This window comes from Erpetoichthys calabaricus, chromosome 11, assembly GCF_900747795.2.
Source record: "Erpetoichthys calabaricus chromosome 11, fErpCal1.3, whole genome shotgun sequence".
NCBI lineage: Eukaryota > Metazoa > Chordata > Cladistia > Polypteriformes > Polypteridae > Erpetoichthys > Erpetoichthys calabaricus.
Window position 1 is genome coordinate 80,938,694 of NC_041404.2, and position 21,592 is coordinate 80,960,285.

Genomic DNA, 21,592 nt, shown 5'->3' on the forward strand with positions numbered 1-21,592 from the left:
CAGGAATAAAAAATAATGGTGGTAGCAGCTTCCAAGGCAGGTATGGGGTACAATGCAAACATTGCTGGCTAGAGTTGAGAGACTTAGGAATGGTAAGAAATTGGGGATTCACACAACAAAGGTAATCATCCATGTTAATGTAATTTCTCCAAAATAACATTTAAATTTTAAAGGTTCTTACTGTCTATCATGCTACTTTGTAACTTATTCCAAGTGTCTATGGAGCACTGTGCCAACAAGGACTTTGACATTTGAGTACATTTAATCTTAGCAATGGTACTATGTCCCCTTGTTCATGTTCATTAATCCATTTTGTAATAATAATCATTGTGAACATTTCAATCGGGTCACTCATTCCGCACTGTCCTAGAGTCAGCCTAGTTCCTCTTCTCTGGGCATTTGTGTAGCACTTCTGTCTGTTTTTGTATTCTGGAGACTAAAACAGCATTCAGTACTCCAGGTAAATCCTCACACGTGTTTATATAGCTGAAGTGTAATTTTCCTTGACTTGTACGCCATATACAGTATCAGTCAATAAACTCTAATCTCTTATTTTCCTTAATGACTTGTATATGTATAGTGCCTGGTTGTAGAAAGTGAGGCATCAACTACGACTCCTAGATCCTCCTCAGAAGGCATATGTTTAACGTTTTTACTTCCTACATACATTTGGCTAATTCTAGACTATCTGTCATGTCACCTAATTTGTTGTCATCAACAGACTTAGCCGGTTTAATTATATTCCTACCAGTCAAAATACATACAAATATGTGCATGATTTACACATACTGTGTACATAAAATACATTTCACTGACCCCTGAGGGACACCACTTTTAACATTGCTTAATTCTAAAACTATTTCTTTCCTTCCTGTATTTAAGCCAGTTTTGCACCCATGTACAGACTGAACCTTGGAACTAATTTTTCTTTTAGTCTGAACAGAAACCGCTCATGTGGGACCTTATCGAAAGATTTTTGAAAATCAAGATCAATAATTGGAAAGGTGCTATATAACTAAACTGCATTATTATTAACACCATATGCAGCTTTCTGATCATAGTTTTTCGGTTGCTACCTTATAGAATTCCAGCTTTTTAATGAAACATGACATCCATGTTGGCTGTTCTCTAAGATGCCTCTTTTGGAGTAGTTTTGCTCATCCTTCTCAATATTCATCTCTACTAATTTATCCATAATGCATTTTATGATTACTTGTCTATAATTACTTAGGCCTAATCACCTTTTTATTCAACTGGACCACATTTTCTAACTACAAATCTGTAAATATTTCCCCAGCATACAGTGAGTTTTGAAAAATATACATCAAGGGATTTATATGTACTCGATGATATCCTTAAACACTCTTAAGGTAAATGTTTGGTCCCAGCTATTTGTTTCATTTCAACCTTCTTAATCCAAGTACAACTTCTGTCCCTACAGTTTCCAAATTAACCTCTTTTCAGATTATAGGATTCATAAAGTGGGTATCGATTTTTCACAAGTAAAACTTTTAAAAATGTAAATTGAGAGTGTTCTCTATACTGCTTGCATATTTTAGTTTAGTCTTAAATTTATAAAAACAGCTTTCTTCTTTGGTCATTTTTCAAAATAAAATTCTGAAAGAATCTCTTTGGGTTGTCATTTATATTTTCTGAAATGGTCTCCCCAAAAGACTTTTAGGTTTCCTAAGATCCTTTTTATCTGTCACTCTGAGAGATTTGATTTTCTCAACTTCCAGAAATGTGTATATCAGAGTAGCTGGTAACTCTAAAATTCGTCAGTCAGAGTAAGTGTGAGTGTGTTAATGAACAGGCCCCAGGAGTCAGCTGTTAGAATATACTTGGGTCACATGGGAACCCCGCATTGGAATGAAGGGGTCTGGAAAGTGGATGTATAGGTGTGCTTATTCAATATTTACAGAACTCTGTTAAATCAACTATTCTCATCACTATGTTAGTCCAACACTGCATTTTGTTGTGTGCTGTATTCTGCAGTTGCATATCTTAGAACCAAAATTAAATGTTGCTGATATAGTCTAAACCAGACAGATTTATGATGTTCAGACTATCACAATGAATTGCCATACAGTATATATCGTTATTGTGTGTAAAAATGAGTGTTCACAGCATGGAAAAAAGAACATTTAGGTATGCTATTGCACTAACCTTAACGAGGAAATGTGGCATTTCCTCCACTCCGTTTAAGAATATGGAAGGTTCACTGACTAGCTATGCTATATTTCAGCTCTAGGAAGACTGAGTTCAAGTCTCTGACTTGTAGGCTTTGCATTTTCTCCCGTGTCTGGGCTGATTTTTTTCATCTTGACGTTGACTCCCCGCCGCTCGTCCAGCAGGTGTCTGCACTTAAATGGCCATGAGTCTGTGCACTCCTGCCTGGATTTCAGAAAGGGCCACAAAAAGCATTTTGAACTTTGATATATACTTTGTCTCTCATGATTTCAAACGGTAAGCACATATTTTTCTGTTCTAAAGATTTTTGGCATTCATTTTAAAGCTAAGATTCTGTATAAGCCATTAACTTTACTCTGTGTGACCCTGGGATCTTGAAGTTGATGTACACCCCTAGTACTGATGTAGGTGAGGCCCCAAAAACTCTCTCCGTGCTCTTCAATCCGACCCTGCCTGCGATGAACCGAGTCCCCAACATTGCTCGAATCCTAGCCGGTGAGGCTAAGGCCACAACTTTGTTTTTTGAGATTAAGCGGGTATGAGAACTGATATTTGGAGGACGAAACGTGACTTAAAAGTAAATAAATAAATGTATAAATTAATCTAAGGAAGAAAGAAAGAAACATGGAGGGATCGAGTAGTCTTCTCAATTACATCTAGTTATATTGCCTACTCGAGACAATGTGCTAGTAAGTTACCGCTAGATGTCGCACTGTCACTTGTATTCTAGATTCCATCGTGGCCAATCGTTAATGTGTAAAACGCAATCAGTGCTTTTCCGCAGAGTCCCCAAAATCAAAATAACTTGACGTTTTGTTTTATTTTGCTATTAATTTGCGATTAAAATATAGCCATTGTGTAATTAGAGCGCAGTGTTGTGCTATTGTATGTCTCACTGACATCGTTCTATGTGGCTCAGACTATTATAACAGTAATAGAAAGGGGTACGCATTTCCTCTATTAAATTGTGTATATGTTACAATAAAATATATTATGAAAACGTTTTGCTTTCTTACCTAATTTAATAAAATAAACACATGTCATAACATAAAATTGAAAATGTAGCAGCCTTATATTTTACTTTTAATTACGTATCATTTATTCATCCCGCGTGTTGTGAAATGGTTGCAGCCGCAGGTGTGCGTAGTTGCGCAGGCGCGCACGGACGCACGCAATCTTGGATAACCCAACGTAAACGCCTGCTCGCAGTCGTAGAGCTCGCTTTGTCTCCCCATAAAGAAAAAGGACCGTGCAATACACAAGACGGGTCTTGGGCGCCTCCTTGGAGTTACTTCGTAGGCAAGATGTCGTCCGTCGTTACAGGATCACCTCCGCTTATTTCGCCAACCGATGGGAGCGTTGGTGGAGGTTCCTTTCCTGGCGGTTATCGTCCTTTTGATCCAGAGGAGTATGGCTTGGAGCGCAGTTTCCGACTCACAGCCTTCTCCGATCTCAAGGGATGAGGCTGTAAAGTCCCGCAGGAGGCACTGCTCAAACTCCTGCAGGGACTAGAGCCCGAGCCCTCTGTTGCGGAGATGCACGGAGCGGTTGGGGATCACGGCCACGCGGAAGATGGTACTGGACACTACCAGCATCTTGGAGGGACACAGTCGTCAAACCGGCTAGGTAACTGGAAGAATCTTCTGCCTCGCTCTTCATTTTGTTTTGAACTTGGGTGTAGTTAATTAGTTTAGCAACCGATCACGCGAATCCTCGTCGAGTGAATGCACCTGCTGAGTGCGCGTTTCCAAAGTCCACTTTGGTGCTCTGTCGTGTTCAGCACATGCGCTTTCCCGCTTTCATCTGAATCTTCCGCCGTCACTGACTTTTCAGTTCAGTTACTAGGTGCCAGTGCCTAGTAGGTGGCAGTTATCTGACCGGTCTGGTCTCAGACAGCTTTGCTTTAGGTTGAAAGAAATTGGAAACGAGTATTTTAAGCCTAAATACGCACAGAAGTGACGAAGGGTGTATTAATATTTCAACTTGAAATGAACGAGATTGTGCCAATCTAGAGTTTGACAGTAGTGCCTGCTATTAATTTATTTTTTAGCTTAGGCCTTATCTGCAAAAATGACAAACGTTTGTTTGCTTAAACCAGTATGTCTATTGTTACGCTTAAGTCGTTAAAATGTTAAGAGGTGCCATCCAAAATTTTATGTGTAAAACGAATGAACATAATGAGAGATGGGGAGGAGTGAAAAAACGCTTCATTAATTTTTCTTTAGTTACTACGCATTTATTTTTAAACTTGTGCATCTTCAGTTTCAAGCGCTTCAAATTTTTTGGCATAACAGTCACACATACACGGCAAACATGTTGCATCGGTAATGTGTAAGCGACCCACGATAGTTTTATTCCACTAACAGAAGTTGTTCAATTGTTCAATCATGAAACGTTTTCTGCGTTACTTTCGGTTTGACGTAGATAGTAAACGTCATCACCCAGCGCCCTAGTGAGCTACAGAAGTGGAGAAATATTCGTGACCGAACTTGTGTAAAGTTTTGGTTATGCGAATCTAATTAAAGCCTCTTCAAAAAAAATGCGGTGTGTTTTACAAGCTTTGTGTACACCAAGTGCTCGCTTACAAAGTATGGCCCAAAGTCGGAATGCTTTTTCCCATTTTTTTTTTAGGCTTTCTGGACCGAAGTCTATCACTTCCCCACATTTCTTTGTTTGCGTTGTGCTTGAACCATTCGATACGATGCGATCTCTAGGTATTAACACAATTTACCGTTTTATCGAGAATGTAGAGGACTTGGGATACAAGTGTTCAAAAAAGGAAAAAGAACCTCGCATTTCAGGATGTTATCGATGGGGCTTCTTAGTAAGAACGCAAAGTGCGAACGACCCCATTAGCAGATCGGAAGTGGTAAGAAAGATGCAGTTGGAGCTTTTATTTTCATCCCTGTGTGCAAACGCCGCATTACCTTTCCAAGCTGCTTTTTAATATTTTTCTCCATTTACTTTTTCTGCAGGTTCAGTTAATAGCAGTGTGTGGAGTTTTAGTGTTGAGGAGCAGGGGATTATTTTGATTGATACTTTATTAATCCCAAGGGGAAATTGGGATTATAATTATTATTTTATACTTTGCAATCAGATTGTTATTTCATGTTATCAACTGGCCTAACACTTTATAAGTATGCTTTCATACTCTGTCAATGACTTAATGTTTATGAGAATTTTAGCAGTGTGGTTTGTATTAAATCCATTGCGTTTTGACCAGGTTATTTTATCCTTTGCCTACTGGATTGCTTTTATACATCCATACTTTTTTTTTTTTACCATTTATAAAATCATCTTTTGAGAATCTAATTTATGCTAGATCCAATCGTTTTGTTTTGGGGGGGGGGGGGGGGAGGAGAGAATGTAAGTAGTTTATAATATCTCATTGGTAACTGTACATAACTGGCAGATCATTTTTCATGGCATTTGATTGTGAATGCATTTTTGTCCTTCAGTTAAAAATTCTGGGTAAGTGGATGATGGTTTATTTGTCCTGAAGGGGAAAGTAAAATTTAATGTTTAACTAGTTCATCCTTGGCAAAGACAACCCCCCCTCCTCCAAACACTTGCTACTGAGGTAACTTTTCAGAATGTTTCTAGATTTTGAGCTACTTCTGTGTTGTTTGTTGCCATTTTATGTTCGTAATTGGTGAGACGCGCCTTCTCAAACTACAGATGGGGCTGTCTGAGTGATCTGTAGTGTCGGCACTGCTGCCGAAATGAAAGACACATGCTACTCTTAAATATATTGTGCTGCTCAGAAGAGACCTTTTAGTCACACTGAGCAAAGACCAATGGTGCCTTGAAAACTACTAACCCCCCTTCACATAATTTGTCATAACCTAGGATTTTGATCACTTTGAGAATATGTATTTCTAAGTTAAACACAGTGCTGCCATGAAATTGGAAGTTTTCAACCACTCCTAATGTTTGGGAGTTGCTCTTGCAGCTATTGCACCAAGTAGTACAATACAATACAATTTATTTTTATATAGCCCAAAATCATACAGGAAGTGCCGCAGTGGGCTTTAACAGCCCCTGCCCCTTGATAGCCCCCCCCAGCCTTGACTCTCTAAGAAGACAAGGAAAAACTCCCAAAAAACCCTTGTAGGGAAAAAATGGAAGAAACCTTGGGAAAGGCAGTTCAATTTAGTCATTCTGGATACATTTCTTAATGTTGTACAGCATGTTAGAGAAAGATTTGCCCTTTTCTACTCCTAAAATAGGTCAAGCTATGCCATGTTTGATGGAAATCAGTAGTGAACGGCACTTTTTAGGTGTCTCCAAAGATGTTTGACAGCATTATAATTGGGACCCAGGATCATATGAAGCTACTCCATTGTTGTTCAGGCGGTGTGCTTTGGGTCATTGTCTGTCTTGTCGAAAGACAAACCACCTCTTGAGTTTTTAAGCTTTCTGGCAGAGGGGAGCAGGGTTTCCTCCGGGACCTGTCTGTACTCTTCAGAATTCATCTTCCTATCAGTCCTGACCACAATGCCAGCTCAACTACTGAAAAGCATCCCCACAACATGGAACTTTGGCTGCCATGTCATACAGTGGATAAGAGTTACTCTGTTGACGTGCAGTGTTGGATTTACATCTCTCCTCCGTACTTTGTTACATTTTTAAGGAATCCTCCAAGTGACATTTTGCAGATTCATTATGGGCAAGGACTTTTTTCTTGCATCTCTTAAATAATTTATATACAGTGGGTTGGAGACTTTTGGGCCCTAAATGTCCTCTCCAGTCATTTTTGATATCTTGGTCAGAGTGGCAATTTGCAAAGTGTTATATTCTTTGGCTACATATTGGGTGAGGTGCCAAGGCAATACATGACACCTGATCAAAGGTATCCTTGTGTTTACAAAGGGTATGTATACTTTGTACATTTCACAAATCTTTTGATTTTAGCAAATTGTTGAATGGTTCTTAGTGTCTTTTGTTGGGGTATAATATACACTTTTTAGATCAACTGGAAAAAAAAAGAACTTTAATATGCTGTAAGTTTAAAATCTGAGACAATAACTGAAAACATTTTGGGGACAGAATACTCTTTCAAGGCATTACATGTGTTAAGGTTGATATTCCTGAGAACAGATCGCTGTAGGAAGTAAGTTTTAGGAAATCTACCTTGGGTGTTGCCAAAAATTCCAATTCTGGGAGACTGAAGCTAGTATATTAAAGAGACAATAATCATAATTAATAATTCATTACATTTATGTGGCACTTTTCTCAGTACTCAAAGCGCTATCCACACAGGGAGGAACTGGGAAGCGAACCCACAATCTTTCATAGTCTCCTTGCTGCAAAGCAGCAGCACTACCACTGCGCCACCTGTGTTGTAGGCCTCAGAGTTTTGGCAGTTTGTTGGGACAAGAAACAATGTACAGAACTGGACTGATGATGAGCTTCCAACAGTTGTCATATTTTAAGTATGCCGGTAGTCAGTTTTTTTGACAAGTAGGGCAAGACCTTTTGCCTTAACCTACCTAATCGGACATATCAATTTTGCTAAGGTGGTTTACACAAACTCACTTTTATTGAGTTACATGCAAGCATTAGTTTGAGATGTCAGAAAGAAACCCATGATGCTCACTGGAAAAAAAACGTTCCAGTCACCTCTGGCTTTGACATTAGGGCTGCAACTAATGATTATTTTGGTAGTCGACTAATCGTTCAATTTTTTTTTTTTTTTTTGATTAGTCACGATGATTTAATGCCTGACTATTATGATAACTGTGTGACCTTGTGGTTGCACATCCTGTTCTGGGCTCCAGTGCATGTCTTACCTCATCTGTTCACATCTGTCCACCTGTGAATGTCACCCTGATGTCTCTGCATTAACACGATTAAAATTAATAATAATCAAAATAACAACCAGTGAAACATATGAATTTGAAAATAATCAATGTTTTTATATTAGTGTGACCATCACAATAAAGAAATACATTAAACAATACTAAAGTGCACGTAGTCTTTAAACATAGAAAATTGCATTTAACTTAACAATAAATGGCCACTGCTCCGGTTTCCTTCCACAGTCCAAAGACATGTAGGTTAGGTGGATTGGTGATTCTAAATTGGCCCTAGTGTGTGCATGGTGTGTGGGTGTGTTTGTGTGTGTCCTGCGGTGGGTTGGCACCGTGCCCAGGATTGGTTCCTGCCTTGTGCCCTGTGTTGGCTGAGATTGGCTCCAGCAGACCACCGTGACCCTGTGTTCAGATTCAGCGGGTTGGAAAATGGATGGATGGTGTATCTTAAAGTCCAAAAGTTTAAATAAAGCTTCAATTCAAATAAAATAAAACAATGTACAGTTTATAAAAGATTCAGTTCATGTATTCCTGATTGCAGTGCAGGAATGTGAGCATTTCGACATGCTCTGGTGTGAGGCTGGCTCTCTTCTTTGAGACAATGTTAACAGCTGCTGAGAAGAGACGCTCAGAGGGCGTAGAGATAGCAGGAATACACAAGAATGATTTTGCCAATGAGGCAAGAGTGGGATACTTTGCCTCATTTGCCTTCCACCAGAACTGCAGCATCACTGTCCCTAGGATTCAGCCACTGCACTAGACGAGCCTGCAATCATCAGCGCTTACCTCTGTGTGTTTGCGTACAGCCAGTTCAAGTGCAGTTGGCTCGGTTATTTACTGAATCAATGGCGTCCGTTGCACCTTGAACATAGATTGTTGCAGTAGTTTTTTAAATGGTTTTTACAGTTCATTTGCAGTGTGTAAAATGATCAGTGTTGCAGTAATTGTGATGCTCTTTGCATGAAAAAAATACGTGTTCCATTAAAATTTCACATTTTCTTTGTGAATTGTGACGTTTACTTAAAAAGTGCTGCTAAAAAGTATTTGGCGTCCAGGGATTCATTAACCCCCAAGTATGTGTCGGTTTAAGGGTCAACTATCATTGTCGAAACCTTGATATACACATTATAATACAAACATCAACGTTCACACATGACACTAACTTTACTTGCTAAAACTTATCTCTCAAGAGATGGCGGTATCGCAGCTGCCGTGAAAAGAAAGCTTCGCTTTGCATAATCTGCATTCAACTTTTTTTTTCTTTTTCGGTGAAGTGCTCCCACACTTTAGAAAGTTTCTGTCTCAATTTTTTTTCCATATCCTTCCCCCTACTCTATCCGACTCGCCATTGCAACTAAGTTTATTTTCCTCTACATTCTTCTTCTCTTCAGACGTTCTTCTTCGTTGGTAGGACTGTGTGCAGTCTTGACAAACGATAACAAACGATACTGCCCCTAGATGTTCATGTAGTGCATTGCAGTTACAAAAACCAATGTGGTTCTTTGTGATAGTCTCTTTTGAAGGTTCTGTTTATGATGCGTCGACAATAAGTCCGCGTCGAAGATTTTTTGTAGTCGACGTCGATTACGTCGACTAATCGTTGCAGCCCTATTTGACATATTTCATACCTAACCCTTAACTACTCGCACCATGTCTCATCTCGTAAGTACCTGCGAGGTGTACTTTACGCACCAGTGTTAAAATAGCTATTTGTATGCACACTGTGAGGTAATATTAAAATATTGCAGTAATTTTAAATTGTACATGGTTTTTAATGTAATTTAATACCATATTAGTGAATAGTATGACACAGTCTAGGACTATCTAAAAGTAAACCTGATCCATTACTCCAGTGCTCATTTGTCACTGGTCACACTTTCATCCACTGTAGGATTTGCACATGTATCACATTTCACTTCAGTTGTTGAATGTTCTTTGCAGACAAAGTCATTGCAAGAAGAACAACATCATTGTCATACATGCGTAAGAACCCGCACGGTGTACCAAATGCACCACATGGAGCTTGCAACTGTGCATCTACTCATAAAGCTGGCGAGAAACCACTGCAAAGCTGTACTTGTAGTGAATCAAGCTGAGGATAGATGGTGGCTGCTGCCGGTAGGTTCAAGTAAAAGAGCGCTGGATAAAAATAACTGAGATTGGTGTACAAAATACACCAGCGTGACTAGTTAAGGGTTAATAGTTCATATCTTAACCTCTTCAAATTTGACCAAAGTTTTTTATGTACCATCTGTTTTTGCAGTACAGAATGATCTTTTAAGAATATTTCAATCCTTTAGTTGGTTAAAGCTCAAGTCTTACTAGGTTATGTTTCTTTGTAGTGTATGTAGTTGATGTCACTAAGTAATTAAGCGCTCAGTAACTTCCGTGTTACTTATTTAAAGCCAATGTTCTTATGCACATTACATTTTGAGATTTTTCAGAGAAAGAAGTGCTAAACCAACAAACTAGTTTTGATAAGTCAGACTTACACATTTTCAGTTTTGTGGGCAATGTCTTGTAAGATCATGGAGAAAAGTACCATTAATTTATCAATTCACCTTTGGACATCTTTTTATGTTAAACTGCTAAATGTTCACATGTAGTAGTGTGCAGGTGGTAAACACTACGTTTTTTGCTACCTCTAGGAATTGGAATGGACTCTTGTGTGATCCCACTCAGACATGGGGGTCTGTCCTTGGTTCAAACAACAGACTTTTTCTATCCTCTTGTGGAAGACCCATATATGATGGTGAGTAAAGTAATGATCCTTTACGTCTGTGTGTGTGTTGTTTTTTGTGGGGTGGGGAGTTTGCTTGGGTGCAAAAAATTACAAAATGATAATCCACATATAGAAATGCCTAACTGTTGCTGTCACCGATTTTATGTTACTCAATTGACCAATTGAGATTTCTTTTTCTTTATCCCTTAAAAATTTTACATTTAATCTCCCACATAACCAGATGCAGAGAATTTTTATGTTCTACATTCATATGAAAACGTTTGGAAACCCCTCTTAATTCTTTGGATTTTTTATTTATCATTGGCTGAGCTTTCAAAGTAGCAACTTCCTTTTAATATATGACATGCCTTATGGAAACAGTAGTATTTCAGCAGTGACATTATGTTTATTGGATTAACAGAAAATATGCAATATGCATCATAACAAAATTAGACCAGTGAATAAGTTTGGGCACCCCAACAGAGATATTATATCAATACTTAGTTGTGCCTCCTTTTCCAAATATAACAGCCTCTAGATGCCTCCTATAGCCTTTGATGATTGTCTGGATTCTGGATGGAGGTATTTTTGTCCATTCATCCATACAAAATCTCTCCAGTTCAGTTAAATTTGATGGCTGCCGAGCATGGACAGCCTGCTTCAAATCATCCCATAGATTTTTGATGATATTCAAGTCAGGGGACTGTGATGGCCATTCCAGAACATTGTACTTCTCCCTCTGCATGAATGCCTTTGTAGATTTCGAACTGTGTTTTGGGTCATTGTCTTGTTGGAATATCCAACCCCTGCATAACTTCAACTTTGTGACTGATGCTTGAACATTATCCTGAAGAATTTGTTGATATTGGGTTGAATTGATCCGACCGTCGACTTTAACAAGGGCCCCAGTCCCTGAACTAGCCACACAGCCCCACAGCATGATGGAACCTCCACCAAATTTGACAGTAGGTAGCAGGTGTTTTTCTTGGAATGCGGTGTTCTTCTTCCGCCATGCAAAGTGCTTTTTTTTTATGACCAAATAACTCAATTTTTGTCTCACCAGTCCAAAGCACTTTGTTCCAAAATGAATCTGGCTTGTCTAAATGAGCATTTGCATACATCAAGCGACTCTGTTTGTGGTGTGAGTGCAGAAAGGGCTTCTTTCTCATCACCCTGCCATACAGATGTTCTTTGTGCAAATTGCGCTGAATTGTAGAATGATGTACAGCTAAGAGAGAGAGCTTTTTGTAGCCTTCCCCTAAACCATGATACTGAACAATCTTTGTTTTCAGATCTTTTGAGAGTTGCTTTGAGGATCCCATGCTGTCACTTTTCAGAGGAGAGTCAAACGCAAGTACAACTTGCAATTGACCACCTTAAATACCTTTTCTCATGATTGGACACACCTGTCTGAAGTTCAAGGCTTAACGAGCTAATTCAACCAATTTGGTGTTGCAAGTAATCAGTATTGAGCCGTTACATGCATTCAAATCGGCAAAATTACAAGGGGACCCACATTTTTGCACAGCCAGTTTTTCACATTTGATTTAATTTCATACAACTAAATACTGCTTGACTAAAAATCTTTGTTCGGAAAACATCCCAGTACTCAGATGTTCCTAGGAAATGAAAGACATACCACTGTTATCTTTTTTTGTTGAAAGTAAAGTAAATTATTATGCAGGCTGAGAGGGGTTCCAGACTTTTTCATATGACTGTATATTAGTGTCAACTTTGGTATATTTATAATTAAACTATAGACCACAGGTGTGTTATGTTCATTTTTTTATTAACAAAATAAAATTCTATAGGCTTAATTGTTCAGTGACCATACAAACTAAAGATGCATATCCATAATACATATGGCATAAAGTGCTTCAATAGAGACTTTTCCTGACGATGATCTTCTTTTTGGTACTTTTTGATTTGAAGTGAGGCTGGCTCTTTTAAAAAGCTTGTGCCTGAATCCTGTATGATTTGAGATTTTTGCCACTTTGGAGGATCAGTTCTACAATGAAGTATGTGAGCAAGTGCCCAGGGATCAAGGGTAGGTGAATAAAGCAACTGTCGTTAACTGGCAGTCTCAAATCCCCACCCACACTTTATACGATTATCTTTATACTAACCCTAACCCTAACGAGAGCTGTGATTCCCTGGTCATGCTGTTCAGTAAATATGTGGTTATATTGTTTGTATTAATTTGTACTAATGGTGTAAGCCATGGAAGAGTTCAATTTTCTACTGACATGAGCAAACTTGGCCCGCTTTTAGTTTCTAAGGGTTATCCTTGGTTAGCCTTTTCAGGTAGCTTTTTGCCATTTGTGTGTCATCTGTTTTTTGATTTGCTGACTTGGATATAAATGGGACAACGCAGTTCTCCAGCTGAAATCCTTTTATATTCTTCTTTTTGCTTTCCTCATCATCTCCACAGTGCAGCAGGACAAGGTGCACTTGCTGTGTCTTCTTGGTGTGATTAACACTAATGGTTTTTGAAGATTGTCCTAATAGTGCCACTGTATATGTAACTTTTTTTTTTCCTTGTTATGTGAAAGTGGAAATCCAAAGCTGAGCTTAATAATGCATCTATGTAGTTTGTAGTGATAACCAAAAAGAAATTTTAATCTTTTGATCTTCAAGGAGAATGGTAGATCACAGACCTTCTGATAGACTGGCCATTTATGCAGGCCAATGCTGGACTACAGGAAAATATAATGTGTAAGGCCTCTTCCCCTCACTTAAGAGTCTGGTCTCCAGTTCAAAAGCTCGTTCCCATTTGAACATGTTTCATCTGATAGCACTAAACTGATCCCCCCCCCCCCAATGTTTACTAATGTTTCATCAAAATATGCATGTTTTACCCATTGCAGTCAATGCAGCTAGGTGACATAACATATGGATTGTGTGACCAGATTTTTTTTTAGATTGTGTGCTGTTGGCTGCCTTAGACAGCCATTCTGTCAAGTTTCTCTGTTCCACTTGAAAACATGACATTAAACATTTTCTCACTACAAACCACGTGGGGTAAGTCCCGTTACATGAAACAAATGTTTTTTGGGTAGAGTTATTACATTTCTTCTTTTTGGTGGGTGGAATTTTGACATTGCTTGTGTAATGTTTTTGGGCAGACAATACAGCTTTAACTATGCTGTTTTGTAGGCTGTGGATATTCATTGTCTTTGTGTGTGTTTTTAGGGCCGCATTGCCTGTGCCAATGTTTTGAGTGATCTGTATGCTATGGGAATCACAGAATGTGACAATATGCTGATGTTACTAAGTGTAAGCCAGAAAATGAATGAAAAGGTATGTAATTTTCAATACACTTTTTGTTTGATTTGTATGGAAAATTTGGTGGGTAGTTCTGGAAGTAGCAATTTTTTAAAAATGAGTACAAAAAGTACATAGTGACTTATTGTAAAGTACATTTAGTCACTAGCTTAAGGATGGCTGGAATCTTTAAAAATTTTTATTTTTCTCTTGTTGTATGCCACTGTTATTAGTTGCCCCATGGTAGTTATTTCTAGATTCTGACAGCTTATGGTTCTATCTTAGGACCGTGAGAAGGTGATGCCATTGATGATTCGTGGTTTTCGAGATGCTGCAGAAGAAGGTGGTACGTCAGTTACTGGTGGACAGACGGTGGTTAATCCTTGGATCATTATTGGTGGTGTTGCCACAGTGGTGTGTCAGCCTAATGAATTCATTATGTGAGTAATCTCTCTGCTTTTGAGTAAAGTTATGTTGATTTACTATTATAACTTTGCGAGGACTCTTGAGTATCTTCCTTTTAACCACCAATAGTTGCTTTTGAGAAGGAAAACTGAGAGGTAGATACTTGATTCCCAACATGAAAATTATGACTGAGGTAATAGTGGTGGATGCCCAGTTGGAGCCCATATTGGTTAACCTTTACTTAGACACTAGCCCTAAATATACTACAAATGTATTCTACTATTAGCATAGCTCTCCAAATGCTTAAAGCATTAGGGCCATGTTTGTCGTCTCCCTTTAAATCATTGTGCTCCTTCTGTAGGATCAGCTGCTATACATAGCCTTCCTGGACATTGTCAAGGTCTTATCCAAGAAATGTGACCCCTTATATGGTTAGTCCCTCGCTCTGTAAACCCCAGTTATAGTAAAAAATCCTCTTCAACATTTAAGAAATCATTTTCTTAGAGGTATGATGTGCTGATTATAATAATTAAAGGATGCAGAAATTTAGCTTTGGCTTTCAATGTATAATTAGTGTTCACATCTACCAAGTTTTCCAAAAATATAAAGATCATCACTAGAACTGGTGGGAACGTTACTGTTGCATTTTCTGAGCACCTTGTTAATATAATAGAAGAAAACTCTAGCCACCCCTCTTGTAGGATTTGTGCGGTTTTTTTTTTTCCCTATGTAAGTTTGTTTACAACATCCCTCAAGTGAAGTGCCATTTTAAAGCTCTCTTTCCATTTGTTGGTATTGGTCCCAGTACGTGCCCTGTGTCGGCTGGGATTGGCTCCAGCAGACCCCCGTGACCCTGTGTTCGGATTCAGCGGGTTGGAAAATGGATGGATGGTCCCAGTACAAGTGCATGCTTCCAATTTTTTAAGTCTGTGATTAGAGATGGCAAGAACAGTTGTCTCTGTCCTGATCAGCCCATTAAGATCTTCTCACTCTAGGTTTCTCACCAGTTTGAAAATCTCAAAAATGCAACACATCAGGCACTCCTCTACCCATTAAGAATGGACAGGCAGCACTTCTTGGAGAATGGGCACAACACATTTTTGGCTTGTGAAAAAGCCTCACCAGTACCTCTACTACCTCAGATACCTGTGGATGGACATCTACCTGTTCTCAAACTTGTACACATGCACAGTAGTGTCCACCCTCACTGGTTGCTTCATATCCTGGTGTGGCACTTGCTCAACTCAAGATCATAAAGAACAACAGAACCTGGTGAAGGCAGCACAAAATACAGCTGGCTTGTGTTCAATTATGTAAAACGCTTTCTCCATTAGAAAGATAGATAGATACTTTATTAATCCCAATGGGAAATTCACAAAGGCAAACCGTATAAAGACTCCTGCCATCCTGTACGGTCACTTGTCTCCCTCCTCGCCTCTGGAAAATGGTATGTGGTTTTGTGTGATGTGTTGGGTGGTTTTTATGTCCTTTGTTACTACAGTATTGTTGCATGTTTTCTCAGAACAACTGACAATAAAACAACATAATAAACGTGACTTGACTAATCCTGGGAGGTGCAAGTGAATGGTTGGTGCTTTAGAAGCGAATAAAAACATTAATGTAAAAAGCAACATAATGAAATGAAAGAGCGATATTGCCTTAAAAGTATTAGATTACCAGATTAAAAATGGCACACTCTTCACAACTATTGCCCACAGGAAATTAGTGTTGCGCATCTGCCATGCTCTTATCGGTTATCAAGCAATTGTGTTGCCATAGTACTGCTGTGCCATGAGATGATGCAGTAGATCCACTTAATATTGTACTGGTAAAGGAGAACATTTATTACAATAGAATAGAATTTTTTTGTTTTGTTTTTTTTGTTCCTAGGCCTGACAATGCTATTCCAGGAGATGTACTTGTCCTGACCAAGCCTCTTGGGACACAGGTTGCTGTCAATGCCCACCAGTGGCTGGACAATGTAAGATCACCTCTCTAAAATAAATAGAATTTTATGTCAACTGGGTACTGGTTATGTGCACTTGTACACATTTATACATTGCTGTGTATTTTTGAAACATCTTAGTAATAATCCATTTTTTGTTGTTGTTGGGAACAAATCTCTCCCTTTTAAAGCTATTTATATGAATGTGCTTTGAGGTCTTGTATTTCTTTAAGTATTGTAAATAATGACACAGGTAATGGATAATAGTCCTGGACTTTACAATACATATGGTAATATTTTGACTCGGTGCTGTTAATCTTGTATTTGTAAAGAAGCATATAATGCATTATAAAATTAGTATAGCTTTCAAGTATACTTTGCATATGCTTTTTTTAAATTTAGCAGTTTTTAATGTCCTCAAATGTATAGTGTTGGAGCTTATTGTTGAATTTGTTTTAAAACTGATTTTTTTTTTTTTTTTTTTTTGTGTTCAGATTTTCTTTTGCTTTAAAAATGCTTCCTGACTTTTAACAAATAAGTCCTACATAACATAATCTTCTCCAGTCTGCTTAGCCCAGCTCTGGGCCCTTGTGTGGTAAGAGCCTAAAATGGCACAAAGCAGGAACTGAACTGGCCAGGGCACCAGTCCACTGCAGGGCCCACTCGTACCCACTGGCCACAGTGCATGTTTACTATATAGTTTAGTGGGAGTAAAAAAAAAAAACGACCGTAATCGGGTATGATATTTAAAAATTGGATGATAATGAATCTATGAGGCAGAGCTAAAAATTGGACCATCCTGCTGCTATAGCAATTAAGTCATTTCTGTTGTAGCAGCATTATTTTCCACCTGTAAAAGCCAATTGTATATTTTAAATTTTCTCATTTTACCTTCACATATTAAAAATTATTTAAGATAAAAATATACACATGAGATTTCCCTTAATTTTGAAGAATTTCTTTAAATTGTCCCTTTTTTCCCTTCCCCCTTCACCACCTGCAGCCTGACAAATGGAATAAAGTGAAGTTAGTGGTGTCAAAAGAGGATGTCGAGTTGGCCTATCAGGAAGCTATGTTTAACATGGCAATGCTTAACAGAACAGGTAACTGCGTTGGCTTGGAATATTCAGGAGATGCAGATTTTATTTTCTCGCTCTCTCTCTCTCTCTCTCTGCTTATTTAAAAAAAGAAAAGTATGCTTTAGAAGTAACATTTCTTTGCTTATTTCTCAGCTGCTGGTCTGATGCATACATTCAACGCTCATGCCGCTACTGATATAACAGGATTTGGAATACTAGGGCATGCCCAGAACCTGGCCAGACAGCAGCGTTGTGATGTGGCATTTGTCATTCACAACCTTCCCATCATTGCAAAGATGGCTGCAATCAGCAAGGCTTGTGGAAACCTTTTTGGCCTGTTGCAGGGAACGTCTTCGGAGACCTCGGGTAGGTTACAGGCAAGGTAAAGACACTTGTTTTTTTTTTTTTTAAATAAAGCATGGCTATCATGCATTCATATTTTGTTCCACCCTTTCTTGTAGGAGGTTTATTGATTTGCCTACCTAGGGAACAAGCAGCACGATTTTGTGCCGAAATCAAATCTCCTAAATACGGTGAAGGTCACCAGGCCTGGATTATTGGAATTGTGGAAAAGGGTAATCGCACAGCCCGAATAATTGACAAGCCGCGTATCATTGAGGTAACTCCAAGAGGAGCTCCATCCAACCATGACAACAACCATTCGAACCCAAGTCCTGAACAACAACAACCTGGTCTTTCATGAGCACAGCAGGCATGCTTTCAATAGTATCGGTCCTCTGACATCTAAAATATTGCTGCACTCAGTGACAGAATACAGACTTCGAGCTGTTACAAGTTAGATATTCGGGACTATCGCCTTGACTGGCTTCCTTTCAACCAGTTGCCATGACAGTTTTTTGTACAATGGAAATGAAGTTTTAATTCCCAAAACTCAATTGCTACAAAGATTTATATATATATATTTTTTTTGACATTGCTACTTTGAGTTAAGTTCTAATTTTCATTTGGCGTAGTTTTAACAAGCCACTCCTGTAGCTCGCTTGTGGAGGCTTTAGAAATGCTAATCAAGCCAAAAAAAAAAACCTATGATAATGTCTGAAAATAATTGGAATTACTCGAAGTAGCTGCCTGAATGTTTCCATTAACATTGGTGCCTTTTTTTTCTTTTTTAATAATGGATCACCTCCCCAGTTAGACTAAGCTGTCGTTCATCAGATGTGTTTGATGTCCGTATTCCTGGCCTTACACAGACCTCTCCTGCTTTATCTGCCAGATCAGTGCTTTGCTTTGGTCTTCCAAATCCTAACCGTTTACCGTAGAAATGCACCTTGGGTAGAGAGAGACTCGCATTAGTCCCCGTGTTTTGACTACTTTGCACTATTTCCTGACCAAACGTAGGCTGGTGCATCACATGCCTGTATTAATTTGTTTTTTTGCTGTTAATTGCAATATACATAATTATTGTTTGCACCATTGGAAACCCAAGTGTCCACCTAACTGCATTTTGGCTATGAAAATGAATTTAGCAACTATTCAAAAAGGAGAGACTGTCTGCTTCATTACTATATCGCTATATCTTGTTTTTCAGATTTTATCACTTTTGTTTTTGTTAGTTCCCCAACAGCTTTTCTAAGTAATATAAATTCGTTAGCATTAGTGTCCATCTAGCCTCCATAATGCTTAGAAATCCCGGATTCTCTTTTTCCCCTCCCTGTTCATCTGTGGGGTGACGGCAACTAAACAAATATTTCAATTTTCTCAGTGGGTGGAAAGATTGACCGAAATTTGACATTTTGGTGATTTTTGAGTCTTACTTTAAAGACCCTATGCACTGTATGTATGCATGTAATTTTTTTTTTTTTTTTTTTTTATCCCTTTTATTGTTTTGCCTCCTACTTTATTTAGGGCCTGATAAGCATTTTGAAAGAACAGGAATGTATAGCAAAAAGCTGGAATAACTGGCAATGTCCGAGACCGACTTGAGAGCATTCATTTACTTTTGATCCTAAGTGTACAGAATTGTTACTCATAACTCTGTGCTCATGCCGATTAGGTAAAGTGTCTACTTTTTGATCAATAATTAATATTCCCTTTCATTTTTTTCCCATAATGCTACATTTCGTGGGAAGTTTCTATTTTCTGGGTTTTTGGGAACTGTAAGGAATGTTTCTACCCATTTTTTTTGCCAAAGAAATTAAAATACCTTTTAGACCTATTTATGATCACCTTCAGATATGCTGCTTTTTTCCAAAACTTGATGCATAAACTAACATTCCATTGACAGGCAGTTTCAATTAATACCATGAATTTTGAGTCTGCATAGTTGAGTTTTGGGAACCCTTACTATTGCTGAGGCAGCTTTCTTTTGCTTTTTAGAGTCTCTCCGATTTATAAAATGCTTAAACTACAAGGAAATAGTGTGCTTTTTCTTTTCTTTTTACCTCTGTTTCTATATGATGATGTTTTGGTGTATTAAAAATGCCTTTTTAATGAACGCACATATTGAAATGGTTTCACCTCCTGCTGTTTTGCAGTTAGAATTGAGCAGCTAACTTCAGAGCAGTCCTGGTAGGTGAGGCTAAGGCTGCCGATTACCTTTTTTGATGGCGCGTTTCCCACGCATTCATTCTGCTGATGACGTGCCTCCTGTTAAACCCCAGACAAGGGGGTGGGAGGTGCTGATGAAATGAGAAGACATGCACTGCCATACTAAAGCTAATATGCAGCTTCCATTGCTTGCATTATCTCCATAAACCCACTAAAAATAATAAAAACTACTTCAAAGTTTATCATGTCTGATTTGTGTGGTGTTTTGCTTTTAACAAAGAACTAGTTTCTTATAAGCATTTTAAATGTTTTAAAAACCACGGCACCATCCATGTTGGCATTGGAGGTGAGATGTGTGTCATTTTTTAAATATTCACAGCAACTGAAACATGTCGTGTGTTTGGTGCAGCACATGCTGGTGCTTACTTTAGTTAGGCCACCAGTAAAGGTTCAAGCTCTGCCTCACCCCTTGAATATGCCAGATATGCTGTGTGAAAGAAAACAAACTGGCACATTGGGTGGTAGACTCCTGCTAGTCTACAAATTGACCACCTACAGTGGGGCAAAAAAGTATTTAGTCAGCTACCAACTTTGCAAGTTCTCCCACTTAAAAAGATGAGGCCTGTAATTTTCATCATAGGTATACCTCAACTATGAGAGACAAAATGAGAAAAAAAAAAATCCAGAAAATCACATTGTCTGATTTTTAAAGAATTTATTTGCAAATTATGGTGGAAAAATAAGAATTTGGTCACCTACAAACAAGCAAGATTTCTGGCTCTCACAGACCTGTAACTTCTTCTGTAAGAGGCTCCTCTGTCCTCCACTCGTTACCTCTATTAATGGCACCTGTTTGAGGTTGTGGACAGGTGTCTTATATTGATAACGAGTTCAAACAGTCACACTCCAAACTCCACTATGGCCAAGACCAAAGAGCTGTCAAAGGACACCAGAAACAAAATTGTAGACCTGCACCAGGCTGAGAAGACTGAATCTTCAATAGGTAAGCAGCTTGGTGTGAAGAATTCAACTGTGGGAGCAATTATTAGAAAATGGAAGACATACAAGACCACTGATAATCTCCCTCGATCTGGGGCTCCACGCAAGATCTCACCCCGTGGAGTCAAAATGATCACAAGAACGGTGAGCAAAAATCCCAGAACCACACAGGGGGACCTAGTGAATGACCTGCAGAGAGCTGGGACCAAAGTAACAAAGGCTACCATCAGTAACACTACGCCGCCAGGGACTCAAATCCTGCAGTGCCAGACGTGTCCCCCTGCTTAAGCCAGTACATGTGCAGGCCCGTCTGAAGTTTGCTAGAGAGCATTTGGATGATCCAGAAGAGGAGTGGGAGAATGTCATATGGTCAGATGAAACCAAAATAGAACTTTTTGGTAAAAACTCTACTCGTCGTGCTTGGAGGAGAAAGAATGCTGAGTTGCATCCAAAGAACACCATACCTACTATAAAGCATGGGGGTGGAAACATCATGCTTTGGGGCTGTTTTTCTGCAAATGGACCAGGACGACTGATCTGTGTAAAGGAAAGAATGAATGGGGCCATGTATCGTCAGATTTTGAGTGAAAACCTCCTTCCATCAGCAAGGGCATTGAAGATGAAACGTGGCTGGGTCTTTCAGCATGACAATGATCCCAAACACACC

General features: G+C 38.8%; 1 protein-coding gene across 2 annotated transcripts; it reads left to right on the forward strand.

Annotated features, from left to right (window-relative positions):
* The first annotated feature begins 3,348 nt into the window (after positions 1 to 3,348).
* Positions 3,349 to 20,168, forward strand: sephs3 (selenophosphate synthetase 3). Of its 2 annotated transcripts, none has more exons than XM_028813438.2 (8): positions 3,349 to 3,816; positions 10,652 to 10,755; positions 13,918 to 14,025; positions 14,275 to 14,429; positions 16,285 to 16,375; positions 17,343 to 17,442; positions 17,572 to 17,800; positions 17,880 to 18,052. In XM_028813438.2, exons 1-8 carry the CDS (start codon positions 3,495 to 3,497, stop codon positions 17,902 to 17,904), a joined length of 1,134 nt encoding a protein of 377 aa, XP_028669271.1. In that variant the 5' UTR covers positions 3,349 to 3,494; the 3' UTR covers positions 17,905 to 18,052. The 2 variants fall into 2 exon arrangements, with proteins under 2 accessions (XP_028669271.1, XP_028669270.1); XM_028813437.2 differs by having other exon boundaries at positions 3,350 to 3,816; positions 17,572 to 17,784; positions 17,880 to 20,168.
* Positions 20,169 to 21,592: the final 1,424 nt, after the last annotated feature.

Bases quoted from the DNA above. Each gene is read 5' to 3' on its own strand.
- sephs3 (XM_028813437.2), top strand. From the start codon at position 3,726: ATGCACGGAGCGGTTGGGGATCACGGCCACGCGGAAGATGGTACTGGA. The intron at 3,817-10,651 runs GTAACTGGAAGA...TGCTACCTCTAG, and splicing joins ACAGTCGTCAAACCGGCTAG to GAATTGGAATGGACTCTTGT. The intron at 14,026-14,274 runs GTATGTAATTTT...GTTCTATCTTAG, and splicing joins GCCAGAAAATGAATGAAAAG to GACCGTGAGAAGGTGATGCC.